This window comes from Heptranchias perlo, chromosome 2 (assembly GCF_035084215.1).
Source record: "Heptranchias perlo isolate sHepPer1 chromosome 2, sHepPer1.hap1, whole genome shotgun sequence".
Lineage (NCBI taxonomy): Eukaryota > Metazoa > Chordata > Chondrichthyes > Hexanchiformes > Hexanchidae > Heptranchias > Heptranchias perlo.
Window position 1 is genome coordinate 157,782,125 of NC_090326.1, and position 21,829 is coordinate 157,803,953.

The following is a 21,829-nucleotide window of genomic DNA, read 5'->3' on the forward strand; positions in this document are numbered from 1 at the left end:
ATGAGAACACCATCACCTCCAAGTCACACACCATCCTGACTTGGACGTATATTGCCTTTCCCTTCATCGTTACTGGGTCAAAAACCTTAAAATTCTGTAACTAACATAATTGTAGGAGCACCATCGCCACAAGGATGCAGTGGTTCAAGGAGAAGACCAATCACCTCCTTCTCAGGGCAACTAGAGATGGGCAATAAATGTAGCCTTGCCAGTGTCATCCACATCCCAAGAACAAGTTAAAAGAAAAGTACCATGTGACGATTTCCCATGTGGTGAGTACCTAACTTTGGCAAAGTCATTAGACAGAGGTGACAGATGCTAAGCGATTTCTGAGAGAAGAAGAAACTAAAGGGTGCGTCACACTAGTCCTCTTTTAAATACTTTTCATTAACTGCTTAGAGAAGCACTGTCTTACAGCAGGTCACCTGTCTCCCCTCTTATTGGGGAATGATGTGTTCAATATGTAAACTTATTACCAGCCATGTCCAATATATAAATTTATTAATGTTCATCTCTGGGAGCAGAGGATCGATGAATTTACCCAAATATCCCAAGTGTGGTCTTACTGATGCATTGTAAGAATGTTAGATCACTTTCTTGGATTCTAGGTATCTCAAAATTGTATTTGCCTTTGGAAATGCACTCTGATAATATTTGGACAAACCCCAATTTTAACTCAGGGTGGGAATCCAGTGGGCGGTAGCCGAGGCAGGCAGCTAACCTTCCTGACCGTGAGATTTTAACTTCCGGGCCTCATCAGAATAACCTCTATCTCTTTGGGCCTCTTTTGGCCCTGACTCCTCTTCCCGCTAGGTGGACCTGGTAGAAAAGCCAGAACCATTTCCCTACTCAGGCAGACAGTTAAAATAGCAGTTGGGCTCCGATGACATTGTTGAAGCCTGACCCGCAAATTATAGAAATTTCCGGCAGGTGTCTCTTTCACCTGCCCAGATGTGCAGGTTAAAATCATAGCCTACAGGATCGGTGTGGGGCATCGGCGGCTGTGTCCCAAGGGTGACCTGTTTTTAACTGCCCATTTGGCTGCCACCGAATGGGCAGGATTAAAATCACCCCTTATGAGTTTCTGACTACCCTAAATTTATATTCAATTCAGTTACATGCAAAATTATAGTTTATCAAGAATATCAAACTATTTTCAACATAAATACAAGAATGTAACTGTTTTAAAGTAATTGAAAATGCACAACCAATCTTAATTATCCAAACATATAGCCCTGGCTAAGGTATTCCAATGGTTTGTGGACTAACAACCCAGAGGTTGTGAATTCAAATCCCACGATGCCAAGCTGGGAAATTGAATTCAAAATATTTAGTAATTTGTGGGCTGGCATCAGAAAAACGATAATGAACTCTGCTGGATTGTTGTGAAAACCCAACTGGGTCATTAATATCCTTCAGGGAGGGACCTACCATCTCTACCTAATCTAATCTACCTATGACTCCAGTCCCACACTACATAGATTGACTCTTCGTGCCCTCGGGGCTTAGGAACAGCAGTAGGCCATTCATCCCCTTGAGTCTGTTCCTAAGGGCAACTAGGGATGGGCAATAAATACTATCATGTCACCCACATCCAAAGAATGAAAGATTTATAGCCCCAAAGGTTGCCATCAGTGTATGAATTTTGACGCTGTATGAGATAAGTAGATCATTTTATTTAGTTAAGCAAAGGAAAGATACTTGGGAAAATACCTGTCTGATGGGGTCACCAAGAGATTCCAAAGTGCCTGGATAGTTCTCAATCATTGAAACATGTAGGCTGTTGTCTGCACGCCTGGGAAGGGCAGATACTACAGCATACGCCTCCTCTAATAGAGCACAGTTTTTGTTGTTTCTTGCTTTGTTCCGAATTAGCTCCTGAAAAGGACACGTAAATTATAGTTTCTTTCACAGTCTTATAGATATCAAACAGAACCAAAAAAAACATAGCTTGCAAGCTGGCTACTGTCGCTTTAGAAGACTGAATCAGTGATCCACATTTAGATATTTGCCAGATAATTACAATGGTTACAGGTGAAATGGGGCATCATCAGTAAACTGCCTGCCAAATAGCATTTCAAATTTGCATGGTAGCTTCAGGTTCCACTCATTCACATAGGCTACTACTTTTCGGGATACACTAACGCATAAAAAAAATAGTTGGCATTAATATCAAAATGATCACCAATGTGTAGCCTTGATTACTGACAAAATTGCAGTAAGATACAGCCCTTGTGAATCTGTTATGGATTCAAGTCCAATTGAAAATATGTAGCGTAAGCAAGGTATTCTAGCACATCCAAGTGCAATAATTTATAAATCACTGCTCGAACTGGGATGCTCCTTCTTTGGTCTCCAACAATTGACTCCAGAAATGACTGCTGTTTCTAATTTACATCAATGACTTGGATTTAGAAACCCAATGCAAATTAGTCAAATACCAAACTTCGAAAGGCAGTGGGATCCAAGGAAAAAGACCAGAAATTACAGAATGAGCTAATTAAAACACGCGAGTAGGATGAACGCTGGCAAATAAAATTTAATGCAGACAAGTGTAAAGTATTGTACATTGGAAGCAAAAACCCTGAAATCATTTCAGAAACAAATACAGATCTCAAAGAGTTTAATACGTAATAGCTCTCTGATTTCAACATCTACTTTGCTAACCAAATCCAATGAATTAAAAAAAAGTTCAACTATAATTATTAAGCATTCGTTTGGGTGATTGGGTAAGATGACCAGCGAGACTATTGGCAATTTTTGATATTAATTGGAATTCCAGACAAGCCACTCAAAACCATGGGCATAATTTTAGCCCAGAGCCGGGAAGGTGGCAGGGTCAAATTGCAGACGGGAAACCCAGAAGTACAGGTTTCCCCTGACGCAAGGGCGTCTTTTATTTTCTTTTTGAAGTTTTCCCGCCCAACAGGCTGGCATGATTGAGCAAGGAAAAGGTAAGTGCTCACGTAAGTCTTAGATTGGATGGATGGGGGGGGAGGGGAGGATTGGCGGGAGTTAGTCATCGGGGGGGGCGGGTCCATCATCGGGAAGTGGTGGGGGGGAGAATGAAAGTTAGTCATCGATGGGGGGGGGGTGGAGAAAGAAAGTTAGTCATCGATGGGGGGGAGAAAGAAAGTTAGTCATTGATTGGGGGGGGGGGGAGGGGGAGGAGGAGGAGGAGGAGGATCGGGGATCAGTCGCCGTGGGGGGGGGGCGTCAAGATCGGCTGTCATCGTGGGAATCGCGATTGCTGGGGGGTGGGCGCGATCATTGGTGGTGGGGCATTGGCAAATCGTTGGTGGGGACAGTGGGGGGGTCACTGCAGGTAGGCTTGTTGGGCCTGGGGGGGAGCACTCCCGCTCCTCCAGGCCCACAAGCTGTGCTATAAAGGCACTTACCTGCACTTTCGGACCTTCTCGCCTCCCTACATGCGGCGTGAAGGAGAAGGCCCGGGAATCCCGGCCCCCACAGACTAAAATCACAAAACTTCACAAAATGGAGGTCCGCAGCCTCCTTGAAAGGTTTTAGCGACCAACCCGCCTCCTGAGAGTGGGTTGGTTGCTCGCCCCTTGTCCCGTCTCCGTGAAAATCAGAAATGGGCGGGTTTGAAATTGTTGCAATTTTTAAAGCCCCCCCCCACGCCCCCAACCAGGCTAAAATCATGACTCACCTTGAGAACGCTTTGATATTTCAAGAGTCTATTGGGAGGTTTCTCTAAGTAAGCATGTATAGGTAACACTGCAGACTCTGAGGGGTCCTGTGTTGCTGACATTTCGTCTGTGTATTTCTGGGAACAAAAGTATTAGTCATTCAGTTAGAAAACAAAATTCAGCTTTGAAGCGTGCAATAAATGACAATATAATCATCTTCCTTCGACTAACAATGATCAGCTGGATAACCATCACAAAGTTCAGTGTCTCATCCCAATTAGATTACCAATGGACCAATGCACCCCAGCAGACCATACAATCCTTTCCCAACAAAGCCAGATTATCAGTGGAGGACTTTATAAAAAAAAGTATCTTGCTTAATGTTGATTACAGTGTGAACGCAGAACGCTCAAACTACGGTCAAATTCAATTAATTGGGATTTAACACAAACTTGGCCAGCCTAGGTTGTGTCAGGTTTGGAGCTCATTTATAGTGCATTCCTAAAAAGAGTCCTTAACAGCAATGCTTTCATTACAATGCATAACAATCTAATCAGTTCAAAAGGAACAGGCACCATTCAAAAGGAATATCTACCTTTTACAATCCTCAAAGAGCTCAAAGAGTGGTGTGGGAGACAGGGATTTCAATTCTACGGGGCACTGTCATCATTACTAGAAAAAGGAACTGTTCCTTTGGGACAGGCTCCACTTAAACCGGACTGGGACCAGGGTCCTGGCGAATCGAATAACTAGGACTTTAGATAGAGATTAAACTAAAAAGGAGAGGGAAGGGGTCAGGTGAGGGGAAATTTAGAAATCTGACGAAAAAGTCAAGGCAACAGAGCAGTGTAGTGATTTAGGTAAAGATAAGCAGACTGTGGCAGGAAGGGACAGAGAGGTAATAGTGAATCAGTAAATAAGGTCAAAGCAGGGAAAATGGTAAAAAGTTAAAATTAAAGGCTCTTTACCTGAATGCACAGAGCATTCCTAATAAGATAGACGAATTAGTTGCACAAATAGAGATAAATGGGTTTGATCTAATAGCATTACAGAGACATGGGGCTCGAATTTAGCAGGCCTGCGGGTTCCCAGCGGGTGGTCCTCCGGGAGCGTGGTCAACACGCTCGGCGAAATTAGTGGGTTGCCCGCACGATCGTAGCAGGCAACCCACTAATAGGAATCAATTACCTGCTCCTCCGGGGTCCACGGCGCTGGCCTGCGCGTCGGTCGGGCTGCGCATGCGCAGTACGATCTGTCAGCTGGAGGCTCTCTAGTTAAAGGGGCAGTCCTCCACTGACAGATGCTGCAACCAATGGAACAAATTGCAGCATGGAGCAGCCCAGGGGGAAGGCTGCTCCCAGTTTAATGATGCCTCACCCCAGGTATCATCAGATGGGGTGAGGAGGAGGGGGAGGACACAGATCTTCCACCCGGAGGGCGGGAGGAAGCGGCCTGCCTCTGCCACCAAGAAGGCCTGGCTCGAGGTGGCAGAGGGGGTCACCTGCGCCACCAACATATGGCCCACCTGCATACAGTGCAGGAGGCGCTGCAATGACCGCAGTAGGTCAGCCGCAGTGAGAACACAAAGTCTTTCCCCTACACTCCGTCTGCCACAACACTGCCCCCACCCCACATCTCCTTCGGCACCGCCAACACTATTCTGTAATATCACCCTTCATACCCACTCAAACCCCATCCTCATCTTACCTCCACCTACTCACCTCGCCAGTACTCATCCTGCCACTAACACGCAACCCAATCCTCATACAATCTCATTGCTCCATCCCATACTCACCCTCTCGTGCATCTCCCTCATGGCCAGCCTCACTCAACCTGCCACCACCTGTGCTGCAGCCACAGGGCATGCATCACATATGTGCAGTAGGTAGCGTAAGGCAAACGTGTCGTGAGCATGAAGGGGGTGCACAAGGGTGTCTGAGGGTTTGTCATGGGTGTTACCCATATTGAATTTCAGAGCCACAAACAGCACACATTATATTGACACCACCACTGCCATGTCTCCGCGAATCCTGTCCGTTGTGTCCAATAATGCCCGCTCCTGGGTATCACTATGAGGACCCACCACTGATGCCACCCATCGTGTTACTGCAGAGTAGGTGCAGGTGTATTTGCAGGGCTCGTCCGCGCAGACGACTGAGAGACATCGGCGGTGTAGCCGGCTGCACCCTGGAAGGATGCGGAGGAGAAGGTGTGGAGGGCAGTGGTGACTTTGACAGCGACAGGTAAGCAGTTGGTGCTGGGGCCAGCCAGGAGCAGCTCGGCATGAAAGAGCCTGCAGATCTCCACGACTACATGTCGAGCGAATGTGCGCTTCCCTGTGCACTGCTGCTCGGAGAGGTCCGGGGAGCTGCGCCTCGGTCTGTGGACCCTGTGGCGAGGGTAGTGCCCTCTGCGATGCGTCTCTCTCTGCGGTAGCCCTCCCTCCTGCTGTGCAGGTGGGCGTGCAACAACACCGTGTTGGGGGGATCCACGTCTCTGCGGCGGACGGCGTGGACTGCGAGGCTGCTGGGGCTGGTCATGCTCTTCGTCCTCCGAGGGTGTCCACACACCACCCATCTGGCAGGTGTTGGTCTGAGGGGTTGTGCAGGGTAGGTGGGTGGTTCCTCGGACTGGGGCTGCGGTTTCGTGTCGGTCTGTCCTCTGGCTTGGCGGGGGGTGGTGGGGGGCAGGGGTTGCCCTATGTGACGCGGTGGCCTCCTGCGTGGGTGAGGGCTGTCCCCCGTGGAGTGCACCTTGGCACCTGCCACAGGCTGCTGGCTGCAACACGCCTGGTTAGAGAGAGACTGTTTCCCCCAGTGTGTGAAGCTCACTGCCTTGAACCTAAAATCCCACACTTCCTCTTTTGACAGCTGATTCAGCTCATTAACTGACCTCAACAAGCAAGGTAAGTACACTCAAGTGGAACCCCGTTGGCTTTAATTGCCTGCGGGATTCCCACCAGCGGGGCTTGCGCGCGCAGCCCCGCATGTCAGCGCGGTACCCAGAAGTGGCCGGGATTTCGTCGCGATCCGGTCACGTGACCGGATATCGGGATTTTCCGGGCCCCCCCGCTGGAAACCCGACGCCAAAATCGAGCCCATGGTTGCAAAGTGACCAAGGTTGGGAACTAAATATTCCAGGGTTCTTGACGTTCCGAAAAGACAGGCAGAGTGGAAAAGGAGGGGGTGTAGCCCTGATAATAAAGGACGACATAAAGACAGTGGTGAGAAAGGATCTTGGCTCAGAAGATCTGGACGTAGAATCAGTATGGGTGGAAATAAGAAATAACAAGGGGCAGAAAATACTGGTGGGAGTACTTTATAGGTCCCCTAATTGTAGCTATACTGTTGGACAGAGTATTAATCAAGAAATAATGCAAGCTTGTAACAAAGGTAACAAAATAATCGTGGGGGACTTTAATCTTCATATAGACTGGACAAATCAAATTAGCAAAGATAGTCTGGAGGATGAGTTCATGGAATGCATTCGAGACAGTTTCCGAGAACAATACGTCATGGAACCAACCAGGGAACAGGCTATTTTAGATCTTGTGCTGTGTAATGAAACAGGGTTAATTAGTAATCTCATAGTAAAGGATCCCCTGGGGAAGAGTGATCATAATACGATAGAATTTCACATTGAGTTTGAGAGTGATATACTTAAGATCAAAACTAGAGTCTTAAACTTAAATAAAGCCAATTACAAAGGTATGAGGAGCGAGTTGGCAAAGGTATACTGAGAAATTAGATTAAAGGGTATGACGGTAGATAAGCAATGGCAAACATTTAAAGAAACATTTCAACATTCTCAACAAATATACATTCCATTGAGAAATAAAAACTCCATGGGAAAAGTGATTCATCCATGGCTAACGAAAGAAGTTACGGATAGTATTAGATTAAAAGAAGAGGCCTATGATGTTGCCTAGAAGAGTAGTAAGCCTGAGGATTGGGAGAATTTTAGAACCCAGCAAAGGACAACAAAAAAATTGATAAAAAGGGAGGAAAATAGAATATGAAAGTAAACTAGCAAGAAATATAAAAATGGATTGTAAGAGCTTCTACAAGTATGTAAAAAGGAAGAGAGTAGCAAAAGTAAACGTTGGTCCCTCAGAGGCTGAAACAGGAGAAATTATAATGGGGAATTAGGAAAAAGGCAGAGACGTTAAACAAATATTTTATACCTGTCTTCACAGTAGAAAACACAAAAAGCATACCAAAAATAGTGGGGAACCTAGGGTCTAATGAGAGTGAGGAACTTAAAGTAATTAATATCAGTAGAGAAAAAGTACTGGAGAAACTAATGGGACTAAAAGCTGATAAATCCTCTGGACCTGATGGCCTACATCCTAGGGTTCTAAAAGAGGTGGTTACAGAGATAGTGGATGCATTGGTTGTGATCTTCCAGAATTCCCTAGATTCTAGAATGGTCCCAGAGGATTGGAAGGTAGCAAATGTAACCCTGCTATTCAAGAACGGAGGGAGAGAGAAAACAGGGAACTACAGACCAGTTAAGCCTGCCATCATGGTGTGGGGCAGGCTTGATGGACCAGCTGGTCTTTTCCTGCCCCTCAATTTTGTGTGTTCTTATGTTGAAACACATTGTTGGGGTAGAGGAGAGAGTGCTTTACTTTGCTGCTGGTATTGTTATACCTGACTTGGGAGTGCTTGATGCCGACAAGAGTGTCAAGATAGAAATGCGTTCAAACCCTCTACTTTGTTAACTTGCTTTATAGTTTAGTTCTTGCTATAGACACTTTGGACAACATTGTATATATCCATGCCACCATGATTTAGTATACATATGTACACAATCAATAGGCTATTGGATCACTATAGTATTGGTTTTGTTCTTTTGCCTTCTACAGTCCTCTTTAAAAAAAATATAGCTCTAATTTTAAAATACAACAAAAAATGAAAAAACATAATTTTTTTAAAAAAGCTGCAAACTATTCTATAATTAGAATTATCTTGGAGAGTCATTGGTTACAATATTTATCTAATAAGCAGAAGCAATACCATTATTCAATTGGGTTCACCCTTTGGATGAATAAATATGGATGTATCTCCTTATTTATTCTCAATTTTACAAACAATTTTACTGTTGTTTTATGTAGGTTTCATAAAACAACTAATTTGATGTTAATCTAAATAGTTTGGCAATATTAAATGCTAATGAGAGTTTTACTCACAGTTCCTTAATATATTACTTACATTATAAAAGTCCTGGACAACTGGGTTAGTGATATGAGATTCAGCCTGTACCCTTCCAACCAGGTACTGCATGTACTTATCAAATCCGTCACTGTTCTTGATGAAACATAATGCAATGTCGTCATCTGTCTGACATTTCATAAGGTCATTCAGGAAGGTGCTGAAACAGAAAAAAATGTTTCACTCTTAATGTTTGATTTAGTTTCTCAACCCTTCCCTCAAGTCCCTGAAGTTCTCAGGGTCAGCCTTGCGTAACTTTTCACTGCAAACTTGTGGCAGGATTCACACTTAGGGTTGGGACGTCGCCTTTGGAGAAGACGGACAATTGCTGATGCTTCAGGGGGCAGACGCCTGCAGCAGGCTGAAGGGGTGAGCAGCCGAGGAAGTTAACAAAATTCTCTAGGCTCCAAAGTGCATCTGCCAATCTATTCTGTGAATGGACTGTGGACTGTGCATGAGGAAGCAAGAGGAGTGGTGATTGAATGAGGAGGTACCAACGTCCCAGCAGAGGCAGAGGTATAGGCGGCCACAGGCTCTGGAGTTTTGGGACCCAGAGCTACTGGGGTACTTGATTGAAAAGGACACTGAAGGAACATCGTACTTCCATGGAGGCTACGAGGTCAGACTCTGATGAAGTATGGTGATTGATAGCTGTGATCCTGGAATCTACAGGGTTTTCAGGATCTGATAGCTGGCATTAGACCAGCCAGGTCGCTGATCAGTGGACACACAGTTCCAGTGCAATGGTGATGGTCGCATTCGACTTGCAAGAGGCTGCTGTTTCTCAGGACAGCAGTACAAGCCAGGCACTAGCTTTTCCCCTCAGAGCATCATGGACGTGACATGTAGGAGGTGACACCTGGCTTCCCAGTCACTTCTGTTTTCTCAGCTGATGCTGCCAACAGGTATGCCTCTTTTATTTCATTCTAAGTTAACCCTAGTGAACAGGGGCGCAAGTCACAACTTTTCAGAACTCTTTGTTAATAATGTCCGTCTTCTTGAGATCAACTTTTTATACAGTCCATTATTTGCAAAGTGATTTCATAATTTAAATTAATAAGGATCTGAATTCAGTTATCAATATGCATACTTCTATATTACATACCTGATGTGGAAATCAGTAATTTCATTAATGTTTCGGAAAATTGTTTGTTTGCCATTTACTACTGAGGGTGGTACTTCGGGATTTGTTTCGGTATGTTTGACATAATGGTCAACAAAGAACTGTAAATCTCTCGCAAACTCTTTTTCAGTTGCAATCAGATCCTGCACAAGGAGGCTGTAATCACACAAATCAGAATACATTGTTAGATAAAAAATTCTAATCTGAAAAATACATTTTAAACACATTCCATTATTAGAAATTATTGATTCTATAGTTATGTGCAATTAAGGACATTTTCCAATTAAATGACATGTAATTAAGAGAAGGCCATTATGCCACAAGCCAACTTTAGCACGTGAATCAAATAGTTAACCTGAAAACCATTTTGAAAGAAGAAATCAAAATGTATTGAGTATCTGAGTTTCTTATTTTTAGAACAGAATAATTACAATTTTAATAGCTGACAATACAGTAGAAATGGGACTCTTGAATCTACTCACTATAACTTTCTCCTGTACTCATCTTCTGATTCAATCTCCCCAGGGAATTCAGGGCTTTCCAGTGCAACCTCGGCAGTGAACTATCACACAAGAGAAATAAACCCTGTTTAATTCACTCAGTCACCAGAAGATGCTTATATGAAACCAGTATTTAGTTTCTGTTTCATACTTGGTCAAAATGACTGCAGTGTGAGAGAGGCTGAAAATTCAGCAAACTTCCAAGTAAAGCATAAGTAAACAGTTCACCACCACCAAATATTCAATTAAAGTTATCTGGTTCAGTTTTTACTTATTTAAGTGTGTCCTGTTAATTATATAATTCTCTTTCCTTTATGAGAGTAGCTTTCCCCAATTGTATCTCCATGTTCCTCACAAATGTTATGCAAAAGGTTCCTATTATAGCAATTACAAAGCAATTTATATATAATTAAATTGAAGAGTGGAGTGAGTGAGTGAGTCTGTGGAACTCCCTTCCCCAGAGAGCGGTGGAGGCAGGGTCATTGAATATTTTTAAGGCTGAGTTAGATAGATTCCTGATTAACAAGGGAGTCAAAGATCATAGTAGGTAGATGGGAAAGTAGGTCACAATCTGATCAGCCATGATCTTATCAAATGGCAGAGCAGGCTCGAGGGGCCGAATGGCCTACTCCTGCTCTTAATTCGTATGTTCGTATGATTCTAAGGCAATGATCTAACAGAAGGATTCAAGTGATATTGTAAACTGCAAGAGTAAAACTAGCAATATAATTGTTATCTAAAACCTGTTCTACATCAAAAATTTAAATTTACTTCTTGATATCTATTGTTAATATTAATACATATTGATTGCACTTTATAGTGGAGTTTTATTCTTCATTTATTGTCAATATTTGTGCTGGCAGTGGCTGTTGGTACACAGACTCAACATGCTCTATGTCTTTGATCACACAAGAGTATTAGCAATTGTGGTGTCATTATTTTAGGTCAGTTGATAAATATAATTAATTAGTAGCAAATTCCATGGCCCTGATTTTAAAAGGGTGGTGGGGGGGGGGTGGGTATATTGCTCACGAGCTCCGAAGTGGGTGGCACACCCGGGGAGTCCTGGGATAAGATAGTCCAGGTCTCATTTGAATAAAATTTCTCCGGCTTCTGCCCAAACCCACTACATTTGGCTGCAGGAAGCCACTACCAACGACCCATGGGAACGGGTCCCCAACAGTGAGGTTGAGTGGTGGTGGTGGTGGTGAAGGGGGGGCAGGGGTCAGGGAGACCCAAGGCTTCCTAGTGAGGCCTGGAGGAGAACTCCTGCTCCTCATGGCTCACAAGGGAACCAAAAATAACATTTTCACACTTACCTGCTGGGCCTCTGCTGGCCGACGATCCAACAGATCTGACTTGAGGGGGAGGCTCCGATCTGCATCTATAAAGAAGGATCCTGCTTCCTTCCTGCGGATGCCCCGCTCGCCTGCTCAAAAGAGCAGGTTAAGATCGGGACACAGCGGGATCAGAGGGGGTAACTGACTGGCCTCATTTTAACTGCACCCCGCCTGGTTTCCGCCAGGCTGGGGCAGTTAAAATTGGGGCCTCTGTGTGGACCAGCACTCAAAGTAAAAATTCTAATTACAAGTTTTGCTAGAGTTGGGAAACAGGTGTTAAGCAAGTGCTACTCTGCACTCCTGACATTGCAAGGCCACCAGTGCAGATTTGTCAGCAGCAATATCTAGATTCTAGATTTATGTCTTTCTGTAGAAAAGAAATTTACTTCTTAATGTTTCCTTGAGTATGTGTACTTGACTGATGCTTAACTGGCGTTGTTAAATTTACCTTTAATCTTTTGTCCAGATAGGCAGGAGATACCCAACCCTGCCTGGCAGGTGTGGATTTAGTAGGCTTGGTCCTAACTAGCCATTTCAGTGGATGTGCAGAGTCGAGAACCTCCACATATTGCCGCTCTTTAAGGTGAATGGACTCTTTCTCAGTTGGCAGCGGGTTGTAGTCTGCTGTTGCCATGAAAATGTCAAAAATCTGCCATGAGAAATGGGTGGAATTAATATTTTTTTTTACTGCTATCCAAATAAGACAATCTACTTTCTTTCCTTACAGCTTTTTCCTCTCTGTACTGCCGCATACTGGGTACAGTAACACAGGTGCAAGACGTTCTTCTGTCCCTCGACCAAGAACTAATTTTTCAGTGGGAGCCTAGTCTAAACAACAAGCTATCTGGCTTTGGGAGGCATCACAGACACGTCCCATCCTGTCCTCACCGGCATGAGCCCCTCGATAGCAATTTATTTTTCCTTCCTCCCTAGTTGAAATCTGGCTAAAATCAACTAACTGAGTGGAAACAACAGATTAAACCTGGGGACTATTCTGGTCTGTTTAGTTCAGTTTCACATTAGATAGTACAATTTTCGAAGCAGTCCGTTTGCTCTACACCCCATTCCACTGGCTTAAATATCCTCTGCCTCCACCGTGTGTACTATCCACAGGATGCACTGCAGCAACTCGCCAAGGTTTATTCGGCAGCACCGCCCAAACCCACAGCTGCCACCACCTAGAAGGGCTAGGGCGGCAGGTGCACAGGAACACCGTCACCTCCAAGTTCCCCTCCGACTTGCACATCATCCTGACTTGGGACATACAATCACGATTCACATCGTTGCTGGGTCAAAATCTCGGAACTCCCTACCTAACAGCACTGTGGGAGTACCTTCACTACACTGTTCAACAAAAAGGCCCACCTTCTCAAGGGCAACTAGGGATGGGCAATAAATGTCAGTCTTGCCAGTGACGTCCACATCCAGAGAACTGATTTTTTTAAAAACTGAACCATTGGCAGAATTATCTTTTCCTGTCCTCTAATCTTTCCATGCCACATGCCTTCCTTGGTTGAAAGGACAAGGCAGCCTTCCAAAATGCTCCTCTATATCCAGCTACCTTGTAAGCGAACAGCCTAAGGCGACCGCTGTTTAGTAAATCTGCTGTTTCTGTGGGGAAGCACGGCAATACGATGATGCTAATAATTCACTGTGAATGGAGAGAAGGTTGAAACTTCACATCCTACAGTATGAAAATTTTTTACTGTGCCATTTGATTCAATTTAGGACTGACGTCAGGGTGAACATTTTATGCAGTGGTCAATGTTCAGAATAAAACCTGGTCAGAGGCTGGGTGTTCTGTGGCGAGTGACTCACCTCCTGACTCCCCAAAGCCTTTCCACCATCTACAAGGCACAAGTCAGGAGTGTGATGGAATACTCTCCACTTGGCTGGACGAGTGCAGTTCCAACAACACTCAAGAAGCTCGACACCATCCAGGACAAAGTAGCCCGCTTAATTGGCACCCCATCCACCACCCTAAACATTCACTCCCTTCATCACCAGCGCACAGTGGCTGCAGTGTGTACCATCCACAGGATGCACTGCAGCATCTCGCCAAGGCTTCTTCGACAGCCTTGGCGAGTTCTATCACCTAGACCTCTACCATCTAGAAGGACAAGAGCAGCAGGTACATGGGAACAACACCACTTGCACGTTCCCCTCCAAGTCACACACCATCCCGACTTGGAAATATAACGCCGTTCCTTCATCGTCGCTGGGTCAAAATCCTGGAACTCCCTTCCTAACAGCACTGTGGGAGAACCTTCACCACACGGACTGCAGCGGTTCAAGAAGGCGGCTCACCACCACCTTCTCAAGGGCAATTAGGGATGGGCAATAAATGCCGGCCTCGCCAGCGACACCCATATCCCATGAACGAATAAAAAAAATTAATTCCAGATCTAGTTAAGTGACATGATGGTAAACTATAATTTTTTCCAGATAGATAAGTTAAGATATGCCAAATGGCCTCCTTCATCTCTTTTATAGAATCATAGAGCACAGAAGAGGCCATTCAGCCTTTCGCGCCTTTGCTGGCTCTTTGAAAGAGCTATCCAATTAGTCCCACTGCCCTGCTCTTTCCCCATAGCCCTGCAAATTTTTCTATTTCAAGTACTTATCCAATTCCCTTTTGAAAGTTACTCTGGAATCTGCTTCCACCACCCTTTCAGGCAGTGCATTCCAGATCATAACAACTCGCTGCAGAAAGAATCTTCTCGTGATCTTAAAGGAAATTTGAAGTACACACTCTACCTCGCCTCTGGTTTCTGCATCTTCAGACTCAGAGGAGGATTCATTGACGATAGAAGAAGGCCTGGATCTACCATGATGTGGAGATGGTGATGGAGTCTTTAATTCCTCGTCACTGTCTGCTCCAGGAACACGAAGTGAAGCTGGAAGGCAATACAGGCTTTCGATTAACCTCAACTTCACCAACCACTGATTCTCAATTTATCTTGTCTTCAACCTTGATGGTGTCATGCAATATGGGCTGTTGCACTTCACCTAGGTTTCTCAGGAAAAAGCTTAAAATCTGTTTCTTTCACTGCAAAAATAATATGGCCAGGAATTTCTTCAGGGATTCTCTCAATCAGCTGCCATAACTTTGGTGGAAACCCCATTTACACATCTGTCCGGGATTTCTACCGATATTACAGTGGCCAATCGGGAGAATCCCCGAGGAAATTCCCAGTGCATGTTTTTTTTCTAAAACCTTTCTTTCGTGCCGCATGCCATTCCTAGCTCTCAGACCTCTGGCGGTGCAGCTCTACAGCCAGTGCACGAGGGTGGCGTACAATGATTGGCTTTTGCGATTTTTCCTTCTTGTATGGAAGCGCTTACCCTCTGCTCAGCACCTGCTCTGAAGACAAAGTTGACAGTGATAACCCACTGTACAAACAATCATGAGTGCAAGTCTATATTCTCCCACCATGGTAGATTTTGAGCTCCATGTCTGGGCTGAGATAGAAAGAGAGAAGGATATATAAGATAGGGACAGATGAATAGAGAGCCCGAGAGAAGACTGGGTGAATGGAGAGAGGCAGAGTCAGACAGGAGGAGCGGTTAGGACCACGTACCTAACAGCAATGTAATTCTGTTTGAGAGGAGATTTAAACCATAAATTTATAGTGGTACTGTCCAAAGTTGCATGAGATTCCATCATGGGATCACCCAAATTCTGCAGAATGTGAAACAGAATTTAATTTGAGTGCTTGTCTATTATGGACACTGAATGGATTGTTAGTGGAGATTAGATTCTGAATTAGCTTTCTCAAAATGATTAGACTAATCTTTATTGCCCAAGGCTCACCTTGGGTGATCTTTGCAGAGACCATTTGTGTGATCTGTGATGTTAATTTCTGTAGGAATTCTTCTGTTCCAATATCTGCCAGTGAAAAATGTGGTGAGGCTGTGGTGACAGAAACTTTTTTGCTGACTTCTTCTACTAGAATCTCTCTCTGACCTGTAATACAATAAAGGAAAATATTCTGAGGACTAGAGAAGCATTTGTGTTGCAAAATCTTAAAAAAAAATCTAAAAACAATACAAATTGCATTTAGAGAATAGGATTAAGTATAAATCTTTTATGTTTCATCAGTAATTTAGTTTTTAATTAAAAATGTACTCAAGAGAAATATCTGAGTAGATCAGAAACCAAATGGACACTGAGTGATCAAGAGAATATCCACAGGTTCAGCACTGTTTTTGCATGATTGGATACACATAGATTTTTACACTAAAAAATTCCATAAGAGTAAGCTTTAACGTTTCACTAAGCTTAACTATTTTCATTAAATTGTACAAAGATACTCACTTTTCTCTGGTACTTTATGATCAGGTTCTTGTGGCCTGTATCAAACAGAGGCATAACACATTGTCACACAGTTGAAGAAAAAAAAGAGAAATCAAATTAATATGAGGATTAAGAACACTGTTTTGAGACTACCTACAGCCAGGGATTTTTTTAAATACTAATTTAGCAACTTATATTTTTGGATATCTAACCATAGTTTATTTTTATAACTTCAGTCTCAGGGGGCTCGATTTTAGGGTCGGGTTACCTGCGGGTTTCCAGCGGGGGGGCCCCGAAAATCCCGATCTCCGGTCACGTGACCGGATCGCGACGAAATCCCGGCCACTTCCGGGTACCGCGCTGACGTGCGGGGCTGCGCGCGCAAGCCCCGCTGGTGGGAATCCCGCAGGCAATTAAAGCCAGCGGGGTTCCACTTGAGAGTACTTAACTTGCTCGTTGTGGTCAGTTAATGAGCTGAAGCAGCTGTCAAAAGAGGAAGTGTGGGATTTTAGGTTCAAGGCAGTGAGTTTCCCACACTGGGGGAAACAGTCTCCATCCAACCAGGCGTGTTGCAGCCAGCAGCCTGTGGCAGGTGCCAAGGTGCGCTCCACGGGGGAGAGCCCTCACCCACGCAGGAGGCCACCGCGTCACATAGGGCAACCCCTGCCCTCCACCACCCCCCGCCAAGCCAGAGGACAGACCGACACGAGACCGCAGCCCCAGTCCGAGGAACCACACACCTACCCTGCACAACCCCTCAGACCAACACCTGCCAGTTGGGTGGTGTGTGGACACCCTCGGAGGACGAAGAGCATGACCAGCACCAGCAGCCTCGCAGTCCACGCCGTCCGCCGCAGAGACGTGGATCCCCCCAACACGGTGTTGTTGCACGCCCACCTGCACAGCAGGAGGGAGGGCTACCGCAGAGAGAGACGCGTCGCAGAGGGCACTGCCCTCGCCACAGGGTCCACAGACCGAGGCGCAGCTCCCCGGACCTCTCCGAGCAGCAGTGCACAGGGAGGCGCAGATTCGCTCGACATGTAGTCGTGGAGATCTGCAGCCTCTTTCATGCCGAGCTGCTCCTGGCTGGCCCCAGCACCAACTGCTTACCTGTCGCTGGCAAAGTCACCACTGCCCTCCACACCTTCTCCTCCGCATCCTTCCAGGGTGCAGCCGGCTACACCGCCGATGTCTCTCAGTCGTCTGCGCGGACGAGCCCTGCAAATACACCTGCACCTACTCTGCAGTAACACGATGGGTGGCATCAGTGGTGGGTCCTCATAGTGATACCCAGGAGCGGGCATTATTGGACACAACGGACAGGATTCGCGGAGACATGGCAGTGGTGGTGTCAATATAATGTGTGCTGTTTGTTGCTCTGAAATTCAATATGGGTAACACCCATGACAAACCCTCAGACACCCTTGTGCACCCCCTTCATGCTGACGAGACGTTTGCCTTACGCTGCCTACTGCACATATGTGATGCATGCCCTGTGGCTGCAGCACAGGTGGTGGCAGGTTGAGTGAGGCTGGCCGTGAGGGAGATGCACGAGAGGGTGAGTATGGGATGGAGCCATGAGATTGTATGAGGATTGGGTGGCGTGTTAGTGGCAGGATGAGTACTGGCGAGGTGAGTAGGTGGAGGTAAGATGAGGACGGGGTGTGAGTGGGTATGAAGGGTGATGTGACAGAATAGTGTTGGCGGTGCCGAAGGAGATTTGGGGTGGGGACAGTGTTGTGGCAGATGGAGTGTAGGGGAAAGACTTCGTGTTCTCACTGTGGCGGACCTACTGCGGTCATTGCAGCGCCTCCTGCACTGTATGCAGGTGGGCCATATGTTGGTGGCGCAGGTGACCCCCTCTGCCACCTCGAGCCAGGCCTTCTTGGTGGCAGAGGCAGGCCGCTTCCTCCCGCCCGCTGGGGGGAAGATCTGTGTCCTCCCCCTCCTCCTCACCCCATCTGATGATAGCTGGGGTGAGGCATCATTAAACTGGGAGCAGCCTTCCCCCTGGGCTGCTCCATGCTGCAATTTGTCCCATTGGTTGCAGCATCTGTCAGTGGAGGACTGCCCCTTTAACTAGAGAGCCTCCAGCTGACAGATCGTACTGCGCATGCGCAGCCCGACCGACGCGCAGGCCAGCGCCGTGGACCCCGGAGGAGCAGGTAATTGATTCCTATTAGTGTGTTGCCTGCTACGATCGCGTGGGCAACCCACTAATTTCGCCGTCCGCGTTTTTGACGCTCCCGGAGGACCACCCGCTGGGAACCCGCAGGCCTGCTAAATTCGAGCCCAGGATGTGGGCGTCGCTGGCAAGGCCAACATTTATTGTCCCCTTCTACAGCCACTGCAGTCCATGTGGTGAAGATGCTGCCACAATGCTATGATTCTATAATGCTCTTCTTGCAGCAGTTTAGTGCAACTGAGTGGTTCGCTAGGCCACTTCAGAGCGCAGATCAGTGTCAACCACATTGGTGTGGGACTGCAGTCACATATAGGCCCAGACCAGATAAGGACAGCAGGTTTCCTTCCCTAAAGGACAATGGTGAACTAGTTGGGTTTTAACTACAATCCAACAGCTTCATGGTCACTTTTGCAGATGCCAGCTTTTTATTTTCAGATTTTTTAAAAACTGAATTCAAATTTTCAAACTGCCATGGTGGTATTTGAACTCATCGTCTGAATTATTATTCTAGGCCTCTGGATTACGAGTCCACTAACATAAGCACTATGCTACCATACACTCAAGTAGCCGCTGATACTGATTTACCCAGAATTCTTGGTGTTGGAATGCAATTGTGTTGAGCCAGTTTACGAATAAAAGTCCTTTTGTGTGCATCAACAAACCTCTGAATGTGTCAGAGCAAGAAGCTTTGGGGATGAGTTTCATCCCCCCTCATTTGGACAGGGACAGGACGCGAGCTTGCTGAAAATGGTTGCACAGCTCTTACTGCCCCGATCCTGTTGACATCCAGGTCACCGCCATTTTAGTGGGGGCCGTGAAGTGGGCAACACAGGTGCCCGCTGAAACAGATGGATGCCTCATTATCTCATGCAAATTGAGGTCCCATGACATTAATAAGAGTCCGATACAATTTTGAAGTACCATTGGGCGTAGCATGTGATGTGCGTGCTCCTTAAAGGGACCATTCCAAGCCATTCAAAAATGAAGAGTTATAAAAAAGATTTTTAAATGAATTTACGGGGCTAGAAGGAGCATTAAAGCTCCTCCTAGCCCCACAAAACTCGACCCTCCTCCGGGTCGCCTCCCCCCCGCCACCCCAACCTACTTTGATTGGTTGGGCTCCGTGAATGGAGCAGTTGGATTTCCTGCCTCCTCCAATCAGCAAGGTGCTCCAAAAGCGTGATCAACTAGTCAACAGAATTCAAATGGAGCCTGACCATGAAGATAATTTGAGCCTCCTACCACTTCTATTGGGCGGGTGCAATCTCAATTCAAAACCCATCCCCATTATTTGAAAATGATCAGAGTCAATTTTCGCAGGTCAATTTTGGGCCCCACCTTTCTGTGGCGCCCTGGCTACATAGTGTGTATAATATGTCTCCCTGAAAGACACACACAAAATCAGGGGACAAATTGCTCTTCCTCTTCCGTATACCCCAACTATTCTGATGTCAAAATGCACTGCACTGTGTCCTACACTAACTCATTTTTTCCCCCCAGAACTCTGGAACTTATTACCAAATTTCTCCTACAATTTTCAGACTTCAACTAATCTCTTCTTTCTGAATTAGCCGATCTTCTCCTTTACTTCTTTTAGTCTTGATGGTGTCCCGCGCTATAATCCTTGGCCCTTCCTTTTGCAAATAATGCGCGCTAATCTTATGCAACCCCAGAAGTCAGTTACAGAATACCATTAGTGGAGTCCTGGGAGCATCCCTGGTGCACAGGGAAGGAGAGAGAGTCATTTTTTGAAAATTTAAGTGAATGAAACATTTATGTGATTATTAATGAGTAATCTAGAAATTGGATTATATAACCGTGCCAATTTTCAGTCAATCTTCTCAAGAGGAGCACTCCAAGCACTTTGGAAGAAGAAAATGCAGACATCCGTGCAACTCAAACCATGTCCCATTTGGCCAACCAGAAAAGTTCATTTTTTGGGGTTGCCTGTATGCCAGTCCTATTTATTCAAGTGAAGGTAGACATGCAAAGGTAAGAGATCAGAGGAGGGGGAGTAAAGCAGGAGGAAAGCAAATTCAAAGTAAAAGATTTGATTTGAGCAAAGTAAGCTTCATGCACGAGTATCATTTGTGCTTTCTCCCCCTCAAACTGTTCCCCCTCCTTTCCTGAAGCTGCTGACTAGTGATGATGTATAATTCTACTGATACGTCTTGCCCTCCAGTATCTTGCCCAAATGGCCATTCTTCATCTGTATGTCTTCAGAGTGAATGTCAAAAGTACATTCAATCATGGAGAGTTTCAGAGCCTAGCCAGCTCTTTGTCTCATCAACCATCTGCATGTGCAGTTTTCAGCAGAGTTCAATGGATAGCAATCAGCAGTGGAAACCTTGGCTGACTTTTCCTCGTGTAGTAAGGGCGTCAAGATCTATTGTAGCACCTTTACTGCTGCCCTTGCTGAGATTAGTTAACTCAGCAAAGAATGGGGATCTAAGCTGGGACCTACCTAATCTGTACAGCTCAGTACCATACCAAACTATCAAAAGAGCTATCATTTCAATTTAAACAGTTAAAGTGGCCGCCACAGTATTTTCCAGATAAATATCGAATTTGATGAATTTACCCGTGTAAGAATGTTTGCATAATAGCTTCTTTCACAGCTGCGGTTTCTTCTGTTGAAACTTCAACTTCTTGCATGAAAACAGAAAGGCACACAAACATTGTAAATTGGTAATGCATGTAGTTCACTGAAATTAATTTTTCTACTAATTTTTCTCTGTAGTTTAGAAATTGATGCAATAAAAACTTCTGTTTTAAATATAAATAATCTGGTAATTCTACAAATGTAAAAAGAACCCTTATATAAAATCATCAACTTTTTCTTGTCACATATTAAATTGTGCAAATTGTACTGCAATAAATTCATCAAAAGCAGTTTGATTCGACAGGTCATATATGCAACTGGTAACTTGCTGGCCAGGATAATCTGAAAGACTTGCATTTATAAAATGTCTCATCAGATCTGTCAGAGATGAATTAGAATTAGAACACAATAAATATTAATTGGAAAAATATACTGTAACTTCTGCTTAAGTCATATATTCCAATTTAAAATGCTATCACCACCGTTTATGAGAAATCTATCAGCAACATTTGCTTACCATCTACAACTTCCAATTGGGCAGAGCAGATGGACTGGCCAGCCTTGTTTGTAGCAATACAGGTGTAGGCTCCAGTGTACTCCTTCCCAACATCCAGCAGGATCAGACTGTGCTGCATGTTTGAGCTGGCCAATTTATAACCTGGTGTATCTTGTTTAATCCAGATGACATCTTCCACTGATTCCTCTTTAAGCCACGTTATATCAGGTATCGGCGATCCTGCAAAATTGTGTTATTGACAAACTGAGTATTCAAAGTACTACTGAAGATTTTCAATATACTCTGTCAACAGCAGAGCCTGTGTAAAATTACTCTCAGGCCTTCATGGTGCTGTTCGTTAACCAATCATTAGGAGGTGCATGAGGGTGATCTCGGGTGACTGGAGAACCTCCCTCTCTGCTG

At 45.2% G+C, this 21,829-nt stretch overlaps 1 protein-coding gene across 1 annotated transcript in view; it reads right to left on the minus strand.

The window, feature by feature from the left end:
* Window positions 1–21,829, minus strand: part of LOC137299362 (obscurin-like) — a 552,786-nt gene that overhangs the window by 169,175 nt on the left and 361,782 nt on the right. The window contains exons 78-88 of the mRNA XM_067968057.1: window positions 21,428–21,646; window positions 20,890–20,956; window positions 16,145–16,179; window positions 15,641–15,793; window positions 14,584–14,723; window positions 12,275–12,475; window positions 10,469–10,548; window positions 9,969–10,142; window positions 8,864–9,023; window positions 3,671–3,787; window positions 1,714–1,878 (exon numbers count right to left, since the gene is read on the minus strand). Coding sequence (XP_067824158.1) covers window positions 1,714–1,878; window positions 3,671–3,787; window positions 8,864–9,023; window positions 9,969–10,142; window positions 10,469–10,548; window positions 12,275–12,475; window positions 14,584–14,723; window positions 15,641–15,793; window positions 16,145–16,179; window positions 20,890–20,956; window positions 21,428–21,646 — 1,511 coding nt within the window. The remainder of the gene's footprint in view (window positions 1–1,713; window positions 1,879–3,670; window positions 3,788–8,863; window positions 9,024–9,968; window positions 10,143–10,468; window positions 10,549–12,274; window positions 12,476–14,583; window positions 14,724–15,640; window positions 15,794–16,144; window positions 16,180–20,889; window positions 20,957–21,427; window positions 21,647–21,829) is intronic.